The sequence below is a fragment of the Sardina pilchardus genome, chromosome 14 (genome assembly GCF_963854185.1).
Source record: "Sardina pilchardus chromosome 14, fSarPil1.1, whole genome shotgun sequence".
In the NCBI taxonomy this organism is placed as follows: Eukaryota; Metazoa; Chordata; class Actinopteri; order Clupeiformes; family Clupeidae; genus Sardina; species Sardina pilchardus.
Window position 1 is genome coordinate 20,925,245 of NC_085007.1, and position 16,698 is coordinate 20,941,942.

The 16,698-nt window shown below is 46.9% G+C and overlaps 1 protein-coding gene across 1 annotated transcript in view; it reads left to right on the plus strand.

The window, feature by feature from the left end:
• Positions 1–405: 405 nt before the first annotated feature.
• Positions 406–16,698, plus strand: part of mmp17a (matrix metallopeptidase 17a) — a 69,457-nt gene continuing 53,164 nt past the window's right edge. Inside the window, exon 1 of the mRNA XM_062554425.1 lies at positions 406–914. Within this exon, the coding sequence (XP_062410409.1) occupies positions 771–914 (144 nt within the window). The 5' untranslated portion in view covers positions 406–770. The remainder of the gene's footprint in view (positions 915–16,698) is intronic.

Consider the following 16,698-nt stretch of genomic DNA (forward strand, 5'->3'; position numbering starts at 1 on the left):
CTTGGACTACAGCGATATGGCATGATCTCTAGTTTCTAAAAACATGACAAAGATGACGATTTATTCGATTTAGGATTCAATAGGATGCAGCTTCTATTGTCAAACTGTTATGGTCACTGATGCCATCTCTGTTTTGTGAGGCAGCGATTGCAAATGCAGAAGAAGCGCGTCATTAAATCAATAGAATCCGTTCCCTAACTGGACCGAATGGCCCTCTAGACCCCCTCCCACCCCACGAAGCGTCTAAGTTCGTCTTCCCTCTCTCGTCTAACGTCAGTCGTGGTCTGCGAGGCACGGCGCAGGGAGTAGACTTGCAGCTGAACCCTCGTTTGACAAAACCGTCTTGCAAGAAGACAGCCTATACATTTTCCCCTTTCCCTTTTTTGGCGTTGCCATTTCATTATCGATCTGCACCCCGAATGCGCACGGAGGACTTACATGTGTGCTACCTTGTAGTTACTTGTTTGTTTTGCGAATTTCAACGTACTGGATTGTAGAATGAGAACTGTGTTTAGAACACGGGTTTAGTGGCTGGAAAACCTCTCTCCTTCTCTGCTACAGCCGACTGGAAAGGGCTCTGTGTGCTATGTGCTTCACGTGTTTGCGCGCAACAGTAAGGTAACTCCGTTTATTATCGCCAAGCGCTGACCGTTATGTACATCTGATCACAAGTGCATATGTGAAGGACTTGGATTCTGGGTCCGGTCTTATCTGTGAATGCGGCGTCTAAACCTGGTCTGTCAACGCGGGAGGTTCCGACAGAGGAGGGCATGCGTTCTTTGAAAATTTGGAAGTGGAATTCACAGCGCGTTTGGATTATTTACCCGGAGATGATTGTGTTTCCAATCCTTTGGTTTTTATCCCAGACTCGAGCGGCGCCTTCTCTAACGGCCGAACAGATGGACACGGGGGTGGTAAGTGCTTTTAAGCCTTTTCCCTACAACACTTCTCTCCTTTAACCTGCTGCTGCCACAGCGACAGCGGTGGATGTGAAAGAACCGTCCATTCCTGCAGTCACAAAACGGCCTCACATAATGAACATACACGCCGCTTACCAAACACGAATGTTTTGATATTAGTATTGTTAATGTTCTGAGGTGTATTCCAAATGTTATCACAGTCAATGTAGGGATGGTGTCATTCGAAAAAGTTAAACATTAGCAATATGTAAGCAAGAAATTGTATTTTCTTTGGATATTTACAATTATACTGACTCAGTTCGTTTAGAATGCAATGTTAGTTGTGCAACCCAAGTGCGCCAAGTGGCCCTCACAACAAAATATCAATGGCTAAGAAGTAGTTGGACTTCCTCTTTGTTGGGGGTATTGGTGGTTTGTTTGTTTGTTTATATGGAAATGTGCGTTTCGTTCGAAATGTTGAGTGTACGGTACAATGAAGCAGGCTAAAACGGACCACCTTTGTACACTACATTGATATGCCAGTGGTCAACCCTGCCAAACCTTCAACCCATTCCGCTGAACTGAGTCTTGATCCGACACGAGCCACTTGCGCTGCCGCCAGTCTCGAGCTGGCATTTAATCATGCATACATAAAACACCCGCTCCTTCTGCCGTATAGCCGCCTTTCACAGACATAATCCCGGTGTATTATCCCACTCCACCGTGGCCGCTCTCTGACGCGCACAAAGCGGAACGCTTTGAACTCACCACAAGCGAGCAGAGAGAGGTGGCTCCACTAAATATTCCAGCCTGCCACATTTGCCTCGGGTGAGGAGATATGAGCGAGTGAGGAAAACAAACTATTCAAATTGAGCTTGATTAGTCTTTGAATTGACCAACGAGGAATGACAATTTTATTCGCTGAACTTTTATGGCTTTTTGAAATTGGGTTGAAATTAACGGTAGGCTATATGGTTACCCATTCGTTCACGTTCTGGACAAGCAAAGTGTGAAAGCAGAGTAAGAAACTTGGCAGTGATGATCACTGTGGATTTTTTTTTTTTCAGCAAATCTGATTTAGGAATTATTCCATTCCGCCCCGGCACACTGAGCTTCATCTTAAGCTATGAACTTTTATTAAACCACACTAAATAAATTATTGCAAAATGCTTATTGCACACTTCCACATGGAAGAAAATAGCTTTGCTCTTTACTGAAAATGCTCTCATCCTCAGCTGCACTCCACCACATATTGTGAAACCACATTACTAAAGCCCAAATGGCCCATTTATCTATCTTGACTTCACTGCATTTGTTTCAAACCTTCTCTCTCTCTCTCTCTCTCTCTCTCTCTCTCTCCATGCAAAATTTATTCACACCTCTCCCTATTTCCCAAGTACATAGTCTTCCCACACCTGTTCTCTCTCCTCCTCACATACATTTCACTGTACCTATTGAACAGCCTGAAATAAGAGGGGGGGGGGCTCATTGTGACCCCCCCATATTGGGTCCATATCGTGAAAACCACTCAGTCTCTGGCTTTTCAGTATGGCCTGATGGAGCAGCTGGTGCCTGGCACTTCACATAGATCGCCGCCTGCCCATCCCTAATGGCCTGGGTGGTGCATCTCTCAAGGTTTTGGCCCCAGTTATCCTCCCGTCCCCTGCCCCCCGATGGGAGCCTAAGCTGGGGAGGGAGCGGGGCTCGTAATGAGCCTGGCCCCGGCTGTGGTGTCAGCCTCACATGTTGCCATACACACACACACAGTCACACATGGTCACACACACACACACACACACACACACACACACACACACACACACACACACTGTCCCCCATTATTGTTCTGCATGGCCAGGACTGGACGGCAGCAGCTCATAGAACTGGGGTAGTGTCACCCCGCTTTGCAATCAAAGACACGAGGCAGCAAGCGGTCCACTTAGGAACGCCTCAATTAGCTAGCTGACCGCTCATGGGTTGGATCACACACGCATGAGTGGAGAATTGGAGGAGGGGTGTGTGTGTGTGTGTGTATGTGTGTGTGTGTGTGTATGAGGGGATGAACAGGGGGTGTCTAATGAACTCTTTCACTTTGCGCAGCATGGTGCACCATCGTCTTCGCACCTGGCAGGCACAGGTGGCCGATTCTGAAAAGCAGCATGTGTGTGTGGAGGAGGCGGAAGAGGTCGATGTGTGTGTGTGTGTGTGTGTGTGTGTGTGTGTGTGAGGGGGGTTGCAGTATAGATTTGCGTGAGAGAGGGTGTTCTGGGACAAAGACAAAAGGGTGTATTTCTCCACATTACTGGTGGAGTGTTAAGTGGAGGGTGGTGGATCACTGGTGGGTTGCAGCGTTAGGGTGGGCGTCTGCCTGCTCTGGGTTGGTCAACTCTTACATACATACACACACACACACACACACACACACACACACACACACACACACACAACCACGATAGGGTGGGCGTCTGCCTGCTCTGGGTGGGTCAGTTCTGTCTCACATGATCTCTGTCACTCTCTCCCTCTCATTTGCACACACACACACACACACACACACACACATTGACTCATACACACACACGTTAGGGTGGCCGTCTGCCTGCTCTGGGTTGGTAAATGGTTGTGTGCACCTGCGCTCTTCACTGCGTTCTGAGCTCCCCACCAACCCTTGCTGGCTGCCTCCTGAGCCCTCGCGTCAGCCGATAGAAAAACACTCGCATGCAGGCAAAGTATCGACCAATCAATTTTAGGATAAGTAAACGTTCTGGATTTCGGAATTAAATCCCCATCAGTTAAAGGAAGCCGTTATTTCTAGTTATATTTTTCACGCTACTTGTACTTTTTGCCTCCTCGGGGAGAACTCTGTAGGGGATTGTCAAAATCACCAGTGCAGACTCTGCATTGTTCTGCTGTTGGACGGGAAAAGCCTCACATCAGCACAACGTACTGTAGAAACCACTTCGGCCAGATGTTTGCTGGCCAGATACCAGTGTTGAGTTGCACCATAATTCATGGTTCTGTAATGAACAAGGAAGAGGGCTACTGTCTCCGGAATGAAACATTGTACACTATATTTAAAAACTGGGCAAGCCAACTTTATGGTCGAAAAAGAAACACACACACAAGTGAAGATACTGTTTCAGGAGAAGAATGTTACAGAGACTGTTTAAGGATATTGTAAAAAAGCTGAGGATGGAGGCGGTTCAAAAGAAACGTAATGAGCGATTGTGTGCTATTGTCAGCTAATTGTAGGTTGCACAGACAATGGCTTTGTTAGGGAAAAGAAAGGCGGATGTCGAAAGAATATTAGCACTGCATTGTACATACCCAGTCATGTAAACCATGTTGAGTCATTCATTCTGTTGGCAAAGGCTTTTGCCAACTCCTGAGTTCCTTTGAAAGGGCGACGGTGGATGAGCAGCGACAAAATGTACTCTCAGAGCGTTCCGTTTTCACATGGAGGAGGACTGTGCGCATGACCGAGGCAAGACGTCCCCTACAGTATGTCGGGCGGGCGGCCCACTGATCCTTTCAGGAGATTGGCGGGTCATAATGATCTAGCCTGTGCGGCCCGTTTCTGTCCTAAAGCCGGGGATCTAACTTTACTGTAATATCTTTTAATGAGAGCACCATCTGGACTCATCAACAATAGAGCGGGAGCGCGGAAGCCGTGCTCTCTCTCTCCCTCTCTCTATCTCTCTTTCTCTCTATCTCTCTTTTTAGTCTGTCTCTGCCCCAATCCCCAAAATACCCTGACCTACCTAATTTAGAGACTCTCACTCACTTACAGACATATTCTCTCTAACACACAAGGACTGTGTCTCACTTGATCTCTGTCACACACACACACACACACACACACACACACACACACACACACACACATACACACACATAGACACACACACACACACACACACACACACACACACACACACACACACATACACACTCTCTCTCACACACACACACACACACACACACACACACACACCTCTACACATTCCTTTTATCAACTCGGAGGTGTGGTGTGGCGCTGTCACCCCCTGCCATGTGTTTTCGTTCTGCCGCTGGTCCAAATCAGTTCTCGCCCCCCCCAGTCCAGCCCGGTCCAACCCACGGCCCCCGGCCCCCCACGGCCACCGGCCCCCCCGCCCCCCCCCCCCCCCCCCCCCCCCCCCCCTCTCAGCTCCAATTTCAGCAGGAGCACTCGGGGCCAGAGGTGCGGAGCTCCACCAGAGGAGGACTGGGGGGTCAGCAGCGTGATGGAGTGAGGGCGGGTTGATTGACAGCCAGCGCTAAGTGGGCAGTGGGTTGCCGTCGTCCCGGAAGAGGCAATCAGATAAAAAAGGGCTGCCAGGAGAAATTGAGAGGAAGGGGAGAAAGAAAGAAAGATAGAGAGAGAGAGAGAGAGAGAGAGAGAGAGAAAGCGCATAAGAGGCGCAGCACTTGAAGGGCGTGAGAGAGGAGGAGGAGAAACAGGCCGCATTGTCTCGGACAAGAAGCAAACATGAAATCGATCGCATTTCTCTTAGCTAGACTCGGACCTGTCTCCACTGCCTAATACGCTGGAGGGAGGTGTGCGGGCACGGACAGGAAGAGGAGTTTTTCGCCTAATTGTGCTCATCGGCCGCATTCCCTGCGCACACAAGAGCGCTCCAAGACGCAGCGATGCAGGCTGATGGGGTTAAACGCTGTTCCGCCTCCCCTCTGCATCGGGGTTAGAATCTCCCCTTCTCCTGCTCCCTCTCTCATTTGGCCTGTCTATCTCGTTCTCTTATCTCATCCTTTTTAATCTGTCTCTCCCATTCCTCCAATCTTTGCCTCTCTTCATCTCTCCTGCTCTCTCTGTCTTTCTCTCTCTCTCTACCTTTCTCTCTCTCTCTCTCTCTATCTTTCTCTCTCTCTATTTCTTTGTCTCTGGCTCTATCTCTTTCCTGGCTGATGTAGGCTATATCTCTGGTGCTGCCCCAGTTTTTGGTGCATGCTTCAAATAGCCATGGCCCTCATGTCCATCTTTTGGGCATCTTGGGCTTTCAGATCGGGGACAGGAAGATTATTTCAGGCCTAGTGTCTGCAGGGATGTAGCAAAGCACAGGAGAGACTGCGAGCGAGGTAGAGGAGAGAGAGCAGGAATTAAACTCACACAAGATAGACACACAAATGAGGAGAGAGTTTGGTTGCCTAGAGAAAGATATGGATGTTAAATATGCAGGAAGCGGATAAAACTGAGAGAGATTTGCAAAAGAATGGAGTGTGTGGACTGTAGTCGGCAAAAAAAAAAAAAAAAAAGCGAGTGAGCGGGAAATTAGGAGGAAATCCCAGACATCCCATAATAAATTGGTGGAAAATCTGTAGTGCTCATGCAGATGCGGAATTGTCTAGAGGCGGAATGAATATGGGAGGGGACAGCCGGTCCTCTTCATCGTCACCTCGCTTAGTAGTCGTGTCTGGATGGAGACTGGGGGGGTCATGGGAGACTCACCGCCACGGAGGCATATTGAGCACATCCACCGTGGCAGATGAGAGCCGACACCTCTCCCCGGCGCCTCATTGGCAGTCACGGCAAACGCCGACGCCACCCAGACCTGCCAATGCTGCTCGACCCCTCCGTGACCCGGCCCTGTCAGTCTCTGGGGCCTGGCTGCCTCTCCTATCTATCTGCTCTTGCCTCTCTTCTCCTCCCGCCTCTCCTCTCCTCCCCTCGGCTCTCCTCTCCTCTCCTCCCCTCGGCTCTCCTCTCCTGGCCTCTCCTCGGCTCGCCTGGCCTCTCCTCTCCTCTCCTCTCCTCTCCTCTCCTCTCCTCTCCTCTGCTCTCCTCTCCTCTCCTCTCCTCTCCTCTGCTCTCCTCTCCTCTCGTCTCCTCTCCTCTCCTCTCCTCGGCTCGCCTCTCCTCGCCTCTCCTCGCCTCTCCTCGGCTCGCCTGGCCTCTCCTCTCCTCTCCTCTCCTCTCCTCTCCTCTGCTCTCCTCGCCTCTCCTCGGCTCGCCTGGCCTCTCCTCTCCTCGGCTCTCCTCTCCTCTCGTCTCCTCGCCTCTCCTCTCCTCGGCTCGCCTCTCTGGGGGTAAAGCAGGACGCGGAGGCCCCCGCTGCCCGTAGAGGATGTGGAGGCCAGCGCGGATGCTGACGTGAGGCGGCGGCGGCGGGCGCTGACTGACTGAGCCCGTGATTAAGGTGTCGTGTCTGGGAGCGCTGCGGCAATTTGTCGCCATAATGAGGGCCCGCTTCGCCCTCCCCGGCCCCCGTTCTTCACATGCCACTTTTCTACGCACTTCTGATAATGCAGTCTCTCCGAGACACGAGATGGGAAGCTTCGTGAGGGATTGTAGCCCGGAGGCCTTACGGATAACCACACACACACACACACACTCACACACTCACACACTCACACACACACACCCAGTTGGATCCACTCACACACCCAGTTAGAGCGGACAAGCAGGAGCTGGAGCTGTCTCCACTGAGGACTTAAACGTGGATAAATGCGGAGAGGAGAGACATGTCGGAGACCCCCGGGGGCTATAGAAGCCAGCTTACAGTAGTAAAGGATCAGTCGAACTTGTGCGGTCGAGAAGAGAGAGAGCGAATAACCGCTTCCCCGTGACGACGCTGCACGCGATATTTTGCCCCCGCCGCCAGGCCGCCACTGGCCCCAGCTCTGATTTCAGCACTTAAGTCAGACTCGAGCTGGAGCCCATTCAACGGCGAGGCCCTCAGAAGTGAACCCCCAAATCAGCACCATGTGCAGCCGAGGATTTATTTTAAGCAGAGGAGTTCCCCCGCCGTCTCCGCGGTCCCCATGGAGATCAAGGGCCTCCTCGTGATGGCTATCCAGAAGGCCAACAGGCGCTTGTAATTACGTGGTTTTTGGTGTTGGGCTGGCATGCGCGTTGTTGCTCGAAATACACCCGTAAGGGCTGCGAGTATATATATATGGGGACAACCATGAAACGGTATCAAGCAAACCCCAAAAGCAACAACAAGGCTTCTCGTAAAAGTGCTCGCAGAGCTCGTTTGAGCCTCCCCCAGACCAAGAAAAAGGAAAATATTTGGGAGGGAACGGGTGGGTGGCTGGGGTGTTGGGTGAGGACGATTGCTCTACCCTCTCCCATCCTTGTTTTAAATGCATGGGGTTCTGGCAGACTGATTCTAAAAAGGCACCCAGTGGCTGATTGTGGCTGCAGCTCCCCTCTCGGTTTTAATAAGTTTGTTCATTTTCCAGGTCGTTCACAGCCAGCGCAGCAGGTGCTCTCGTCGTTTGCCTCTCATTTGCATTTGTCAGTTCCTAACAAGACGAAGAGGGGGAAGAGAAAGGAGAGGGAGGGAGAGAGAGAGAGAGAGAGGGAGGATGAGAGAGAGACTAGAGATAGGGGTAGTGAGGGAGGTAGAGAGACAGGAAGGTGTGAACAAGGTGTGGGAGAGAGAAAGAGAGAGAGAGAAGGAGAGAGATAGAGGAGAGAGCAAATGGGTAGGAGAAAGCTTCCACAGATGCATGCGTTGCCAGGGAAAATCATTTCGGCTTGCGCAGGCTTTTGAAGTGCAGTAAAGAATCAAGCTCAAGCCTCTGCCTAATGTTCAAATGACGCGCTTGCTGCTTTCTGCTTGCCGCTTGCTGCTTGCTTCTGGTCCCAGTGAGGATGGAAGGGGAGGAATGGAAATAGAGTGAGAGAGAGAGAGTGATTGAAAGAGCGGAGAAATGGAAATGATAGTGAAAACCTCAGTCTGTGGCTTATTGCAGAGACTCGTTCATTAAAAAGACGATGCATTAGGGTTCATTTGGAAAGGCAAGGATGTGGCGGTGAATCAGGGAGCTGAATTTAAGTGCATGATTGTAACGAGGTAATCTGTCTGTTAGATGGCAATGCTTTGACTGCACATTATTGAGCACTGGTATATATACCATTGTCAGGGGTTTTATTTAAGCTTAGTGTTTAATCAATCAAGCATATTTTCCCCTCAAGATGAAGAGAATGTAATGTTTGTGGGTGGGTGGGTGGGTGTGTGTGTGTGTGTGTGTGTGTGTGTGTGTGTGTGAGTGAGTGAGAGAGAGAGAGAGAAAGAGTATGCAGGTGTGTGTTTATGCTGACTTGTAAGCATGGTAGAAAATAATGTAATCCGTCATGATTAATGTCAGCACATTGCACATTGCTCATTAAAATGACACATCAGCTTTGACTCATAGCTAGGACAGAAATGCAGCAAATCCCCTCAACTCTTCAATATAAGCGTGAATAAAACACAGCACCACCGGTCCTATTTGTCACATTTTGAATGTGGGAATACGCGCATGAATGTGATGATCTAATCACTTATGGGGCCTTATACCTTCCTCTATACTGTACGTGCTACGTTCCTCTATACTGTACAGTACATGCGCTCACACAGACCCATAGTGAGGGAAAGAAAGACAGTGGAGGTCCACCATCACTCATAACAATATTACTGGGTGTCCCTGGGTGTCCTTGACAAACGCACCTCAGGCTGCCCTGTCAAAATGGGATTTCTTTTTTTTTCTTCAAAAATTGGATTAATCTTTTCTCTGTGTGCGTGTGTGTGTGTGTGTGTGTATGTGTGTGTGTGAGAGAGAGATAGAGAGTGTGTGAGAGAGAGTTGTGTGTGAGTGAGGGAGAGAGAGAGAGAGAGAGACTGTGTGTGTGTGTGTGTGTGTATCAGTGGGTGGGTACAACTCACCTTCACACACACACACCTAAAGTGGCTGGTCTAAATTAATCTGGGTTTTTTTACAGGAAAGGGGGTGACTTTCACTTGAGGGCTATTTGTGTGTTTGTGTGTGGCCTTGGCCACTGATCTCATTCTTGCCGCTGAGTTGGATTTTTGACCGTTAGGCTACCTGTCGGACATCCAGATCTACTGCAGTGTCCATCTTGGCAGGCTGATTGAGCTCTCAAAGCGTTACTCTATTGAGCCTCTCTTAGACCCTATCCATAATATAGTTTAATAATGTATAGCCTGAGCATACCATCGTACCATTGTGTTCACTAGCCTAATCCATAGGTTAACTGAATGAATTAATTGAATTGGACACTGCACAGTATGAGAACCTTTGTGTGCATAAAGTAAATGCATAAAAATTAATGTCCAGGTCTATACGACTATACGGTCCCTGAGCTGCTGACATTGGAACTTCTTTATAATTCTCAGTGTGCCCCTGCATGTCATTAATTCTTTTAAATAATTTAATTTAATCCTATTTCTTAATCATTTTTTCATTCAAAGCCAGCGTTGAACTTGCATGTTTTAAAACACACTGGTGTTGCTTTTGAAATCCTGAGGAGGGACAAATGGGAACCAGTCCTATTACTTTTTTAACAAAAAGAGATTAGGGCCAACATGGGAATCGCGTGTTTAAAAACACATTGGTGTTGCTTCTAGTGTCCTTAAGAGAAACATATGGGAACTATTGCTTTTGTTTTTTATTATTATTTTTTAGAGAGATTATAGCCGACATTGGTATTGCGTGTTTTAAAACATTCTGGTGTTTATATACTGAAGAGAAACACTTTTCTTTTTCATGATTTGATTTTCAGTAAACATGCCACAAGCTGGCAAACTGACAAGAGCGTTTGGATTGGATTTCCCAAAGCAGGGATGCATCAAGGGAGAGTGCAAATTGGGAGGTCCATCGGCACTATTAGTAGAATTTAATTGTTCTTGCTGATGCTGTTTGTGCACAGCGGATTTGTGAGAAATAGTATTTGTTCCCATTCGTGTATCTTTTGCGCTTGGCTGAGCAGGACGTCTTTGGTGAAACCCACAGACTGTCAAAAGTCCCTTTCATCTTCAGTTCTAAACACGTGTGTTGCCCATCACTGCATATCGACGTTCATCAGAAGCACATAAACAAGTGTGTTTTTTTTTCTGGTAGGCTACAGAGACAGTCCCATTTCCTCAGAGTTGTAGCCAGTTGCCTGTGTGATTAGTTTGTTTGTGTTGTGCTATCTCTGTGTATGGGTAAACATTGACTGAGTGAAGAGATGGTGTGGTCTTCCCAATTACATTCTCATGGAACTAGAGATGGCAGTCAATGGAAGTCTGCTAATCAAGCTCATGGCAGCTAATTAGCCCGCCAGACAACTAGCATGGACAGCCTTCGAGAGTTAATGAAGTGGACTTAAAGGAGAATTCCGGTGTGAAATTGAGCTTAACTGTACCGAAACATGTTAAGGTGTACTCACACGTGTTTTAGACGCACTTTCACTCACCCCCAGCATTCCGAACTCCTCCGTTTTCAGCCTAGCTTACAGTAGGCTTGAAGCTATTAGATTGGGCATTACGTAGCCTATGCAGCTAAATCGCTATTTTTAAACCATTAAAAAGGTTCCAAGTAACTCCACACTGCATTGGTTGACTTCTGAGGGTCCTGACATTTAAAACGAGATACTTAGAACTTTGGAAGTGCACAGGAAGTTTATTAAAAAAGACTGTTTATTCAAGCAGTACCTTCATAGAATCTCTCCGCTGGGCGCCATCTTGTGGTGAAGTCGCGATAAGTCGACTGACGAGCACAAACGAACAGGAAAGACAGGGGGACATATTGCAAACATTTTGAGGTTTGTTACTCATCATGCTCATGTAGACAGTATAACTATATATTTATTATGGAATTACTTTAGCAATATGTTCCCCTGTCCTTCCTGTTCGTTCGTGCTCGTCAGTCGGCTTATCGCGACTTGATTCCAAGATGGCGCCCAGCGGAGAGATTCTATGAAGGCACTGCTTGTAAACAGTCTTTTTTTTAATAAACTTCCTGTGCATTTCCAAAGTTCTCAGTATCTCGTTTTAAATGTCAGGACCCTCAGAAGTCTACCAATGCAGTGTGGAGTTACTTGGGACCTTTTTAATGGTTTAAAAATAGCGATTTAGCTGCATAGGCTACGTAATGCCCAATCTAATAGCTTCAAGCCTACTGTAAGCTAGGCTGAAAACGGAGGAGTTCGGAATGCTGGGGGTGAGTGAAAGTGCGTCTAAAACACGTGTGAGTACACCTTAACATGTTTCGGTACAGTTAAGCTCAATTTCACACCGGAATTCTCCTTTAACACCACATGAATCAGTCAGTTTGTAACTCTTGTACTCTGACTCTGTTTGATCTACTCAACTTCAGTGGAGAGACTTGCTGTCAAACTTTTAGTAGCTTTTGCTGCTCTGGGTGATAGATTGCCCATAGGGCTCGGGATCATGACGTGAAAAACTTCGCGGGCGCAGCCATATTGGCAGCTTTACTCCTAAATTTACAATGGATTACTATGGATTTACTCCCGCCTATATTAGTGTGTTCCTGTTACTTAGTTTTTGCCTTCTTGGTCGTATGTTGCTGTGTAGTGGGGTGTAACAGCACCACCCATGATCGCAAGTGGAAAATAATCGCTAATACTACATTTCTGCTTTTTGTCTTCTGCATCTGAATGAATGGATATTACGCTCGGTGCGCTACCAATATGGCGGCTATTCCTAGAATGCAAGGCTTGTTCCCGAGCCCTATTACTGCCTTCTTAGGTTAATATCATGATCGGTGTTAAAATTGTCAACAATATAAATCGAGTAGTCTTTTAGAGTCTGATAGCTCCACAATGGCTCACGAACAAACAGTGTCAGCGATTCCACTGACAAACTAAATCGATCTCAGGAAAGTTTGGAGAAAAGGCCTATCCACAGACCCCCATATCTCGCAGCGTTTGTGAAAAGGAAACTATATTCATTGTGCCATCCTGTCCCATGAGTTGAAACTGCTCTGAAATATAATGAGTTCTTCCTTCCCCCATCTTACATCTTTCCAGTGTGACGGGACCAAATGGAGAGTTTCCCATCTGTATAGGCGGAGTCGTATTGAGGGACACAAATATGTACAGTATCTACTGGAAAAGGCTTGAAGCAGACTGTGCCAAAAAAAATAGAAATGCTGAAATATAATATATAGTAAATCAATTAAATTTGGAAATACAAAATAAAAGGTTCAACACCGGCTTCAAAATCCAACAAAGATCCAAGTCCCTTCAAAATCGGCTTTGCCTCAGAAGTTTTAAAAAAAACCTTCATAAATCTGCTAGGCCTTAAAAGCAGACAAAGATTCAGCAGTTTCAGGGTCTCACAGTACTCATGCACACATTTCTTGACAAAGGACAAGACGAGTAAATAATAGGGCAGTGGCCAGCACCGTTCACAAGAAGAGGGGTAGGCACAACAATCACAATAAAAAAACCCTGAAATAAAGATACAAACACTTCTCACTAAATAAACAGGAGGTCAAATAACTCATTGGCTAAATTATGAGTTTCCCTGGCATGTAAATAGACACAAAATCAAGAACAGTTTGGCCAAGACCTTTAATGTTGCCCCCACAACAGTAACCGAAAGTCACCAGGAAATATTCGCCCCATTTTCAAGTGCCACTTCTTTGTCGCCAGACTGACTAACAGATCAGAATGAGAACAGATGTGTAATAGTTAGTTTGCAATTGCAGGCAGATGTGATGCACACTTAGCTTTCTTCATGTGCACTTAATGTGTTTCATTAAATGAGCAATATGATGTTGTTTTACATTAAAGTCTTGCTTTAAATTTGGGTAGTTTCTGTGTAATACTACACCGACAGATAAACTGACCTACTGGGCAGAAAATATAGCCGGTAACAGGAAAATCATCCACTTCCTTAACTGATATGCGATCACATTAATGTTCACACTGCAGTCTAGTGAGCATGGAACTACTAAGTGTCTCCTTAAACTTTTACTCTCTTCATATAAAAAAATATTTTTCATCACTGATGAATCCACAGAGATTTGATTCATAGCGGTCACAGGGGATTTGTCTTTGACACACAGAGAGAAAAACGTTGACACTGCCTCCACTCTCCCAAAAGCATGTCACACTGAAAAAGACAATTCAACAGACGGAGACGGTTCTGTAGCTATACCAAACCAACGGAGTAACATCAGTGGGTAAATTATGCTTTTAAAATATCAGGTCCTGGTTTTTCAAAGCTGCATGCGTAGGTGTGCACCATTTCTCCCAACTGAGCAATGTGTAGTGCGAAATGTGCTCTAAAAACACACTCCAGTTAATAGCTCTTTTTTTGTGAGTGCAGCAGACTCTTCCGGAAGAGCCTGAGGAACGACACTCAAGCGACTCCCCCCTCCCTGCTCCTACAAATATAAAATTCAGCTCTTCCTACAGTGTGCAGAACATATTAACGGCATACTGCAAAATAATGGGCATTATTTTTAGTCAGTGCTCAATGCAGTAGTTCATAATCAATATATGTAGGTACTTAGGCCCAGGCACGTTTTACATAAATCTACATAATTCTGGAGAAAATGGGCCCCACGTTGGCAACCTCTTGTGGAAATGACATTAAAGGGATGGCCATCTACCGTGAAACAGCTCACGCCCTCCAATAAAACCCATGGCTAGGTCACCCATTTCTCTGTGAAATATCAAAGTAATGAGAGCATTATTATCAATTCAGGAAGATCAATTGTCGGAGTCTGCCGGAGGTTATGCATCCAGCTGCCCAAACTTCCCTCGCCACTTTCCTGCTTTGGATTTTAATAAACCCCTCCGATTCCCTTCGGAATTAAATGGTTCTGTTTCGTCAAGTGCCAAAATACACTATGAATAAATTACACAGGGAGAGGAGGCACACAATCATCTAGAGCACAAAGTGTGCCATGTTTGATTTCTTACAACCAAATGTGCTCGTTTCAACGTGGTACAAATGAGTGAGGGGGATTCGATATTTGATATGTCAGAATGAATGCTAAGGATACACCTACAAGTGTTTTTATATCCGACAATCTCTTTCAGTCTGGCGAGTGTGTTATGAATGGTGCTGTAATGTATTAATAGTGCCATTGATTGGGGTGGGCAGGCGTAGAGGTCAACGAGCAGTGAGATGCCAGCGTTGTGTGGTCGCTATCTGTGGGGCACAGACAACAGCGCTGGCAATCAATGGAGTGCACTCAGCTCACCTTCTGTCAGTGGCGAGGAGGTCACCCAACCCCTGCAGTCGGACGTGCCATGGAGGTCTGAGAGGGACTTCAGGAGAAAGAGTGAGTGGCTGCCTCTTTATAAAAAAAGACCCACTGAGACATTGTTTATTCACTTGACTGACGGGTTTGAAGGAGACAAGTGATGCTGGCTATTTCAGTGACCCTCCTTTTGCATCTTTGAGTCCTTACATGTCTTATCGAGCAGAATAGGAAGAATTGCTCCCCCTCCTATTTCCGCTCAGTGTTTTTTTTTTTTTTTTTTTGGGGGGGGGGCACAGCTGACTGTCACAGAATATGCCACAGCTGGCCATGTTGGCTGTGAACTAAAGCTCAATTGGCCAAGTGCTAGATTGCCAGGAGACAGAGGAAATTGCATCACATAGCCAGAGGTCAGAGGAAATTGCATCACTGTGCCAGTGGTCAGTGGAAATTGGGTTATGCAGAAGATGTTCACTCAAGTGAGTAACTCATCAGGTGTCTCGTATTTTAACACTTCAGCACTGGCTTGGCAATCTTGTTTTGGAGGGCATGCAAGGCCGAAACAATTGATTAATCTCTTACTATTTGAAAATGTCACAAAAAACACATAGTATTTATTGTCTTATTTTCAGTGGAGAGACACCTAATTTATGATGGTTTAAACAGAGAGCTTGGATGTGTCATCATACTATTCATAGACGTGACGTCAAAGCCACTGAACTTGATGAGTAAAAATATCTCCCCTTGTAGCAAAGTATCTAGCTCCAAAACAATAGCTCATAAATCATAGATGTGCACTTGCCAACTTCACAGTGCCAAGCCACTTTGTTATCGGAGCCCCGTGGCAAAGCTAGCTCCTGTCTTTCCTCTGACGCTACTACCTTAACCAGCAGCGGTAGCGGCGGCGGCAGCAGTGGAGGGGTGCACTGTAAGGATGAGAGCGGCAAGCTAATTAGCAGTCATTAGCGAGCAAGGTCTTGTGATCACCAGGGACTCTTACAGGGCCTGAGCCTCAGCTCTGCGATGCACCCCCTCCACCCGTTTGGGCTATCGTCGTGCCGCCCTGATAAAGTGGACACCCTCACTGGCTCCCAGGGACGCTCCTCCGGCTTGGGGAAATCGAGATCTAATTTAAGGCGGGAAAAGGGTCGGGAAGCATGGAGGCCTGCTGGAGGAATTGATTCATTGACTCCGCAGCGGAAAGCTCAAGGCTGTTAGCAACCTCTCTCAGCTACTGAACAAACAGTCGCCTCCTCACAAGTTATCCTCACATTCGCTTGAGGGGACTTCACTTTGTTTTGTAATGTTTTTTTTTTTTTTTTTTTTTCGATTTGCAAAGTTCAAGCATCGACTGTTTACGGCCAATAACAAAAACCAGTGTGCAAGCTTCAGGAAGCCACCATGTTGAGTCAAGCTTGTTTAAACACCCTCCGTTTCATTTTTATGAATTACTTTATTTTTATTGCACTGTTCCTCTGCGTCCAGGGCACTTCTCCCTCTCCCTGCCCCTGAGCTTGTTGTATGGCGGTTATCTGTTATGGTTTATGTCTTTTGTCCAAGCTTAACTGTGGGGCTTTTTGCTTTAGGAAAGCTCTCTTTCTCGTAGGGGCTCGACCGTCTCCTACCAGTTGCCTGGGGCTGGACTTGAGGTATGTCTACAATTTGGATAGCGTCTGCTATCATATACTGCGGCTTGTTTTAACTGCGTCTATTCACGTAGCATGTGGGGTGACTGTCAAGCAGGGGCCCTCTGTCTTCAATCTTGTAAATTACCATGGGCTACTTTAGCATTCGTCGACTTTCTGTGTGTTTGTTT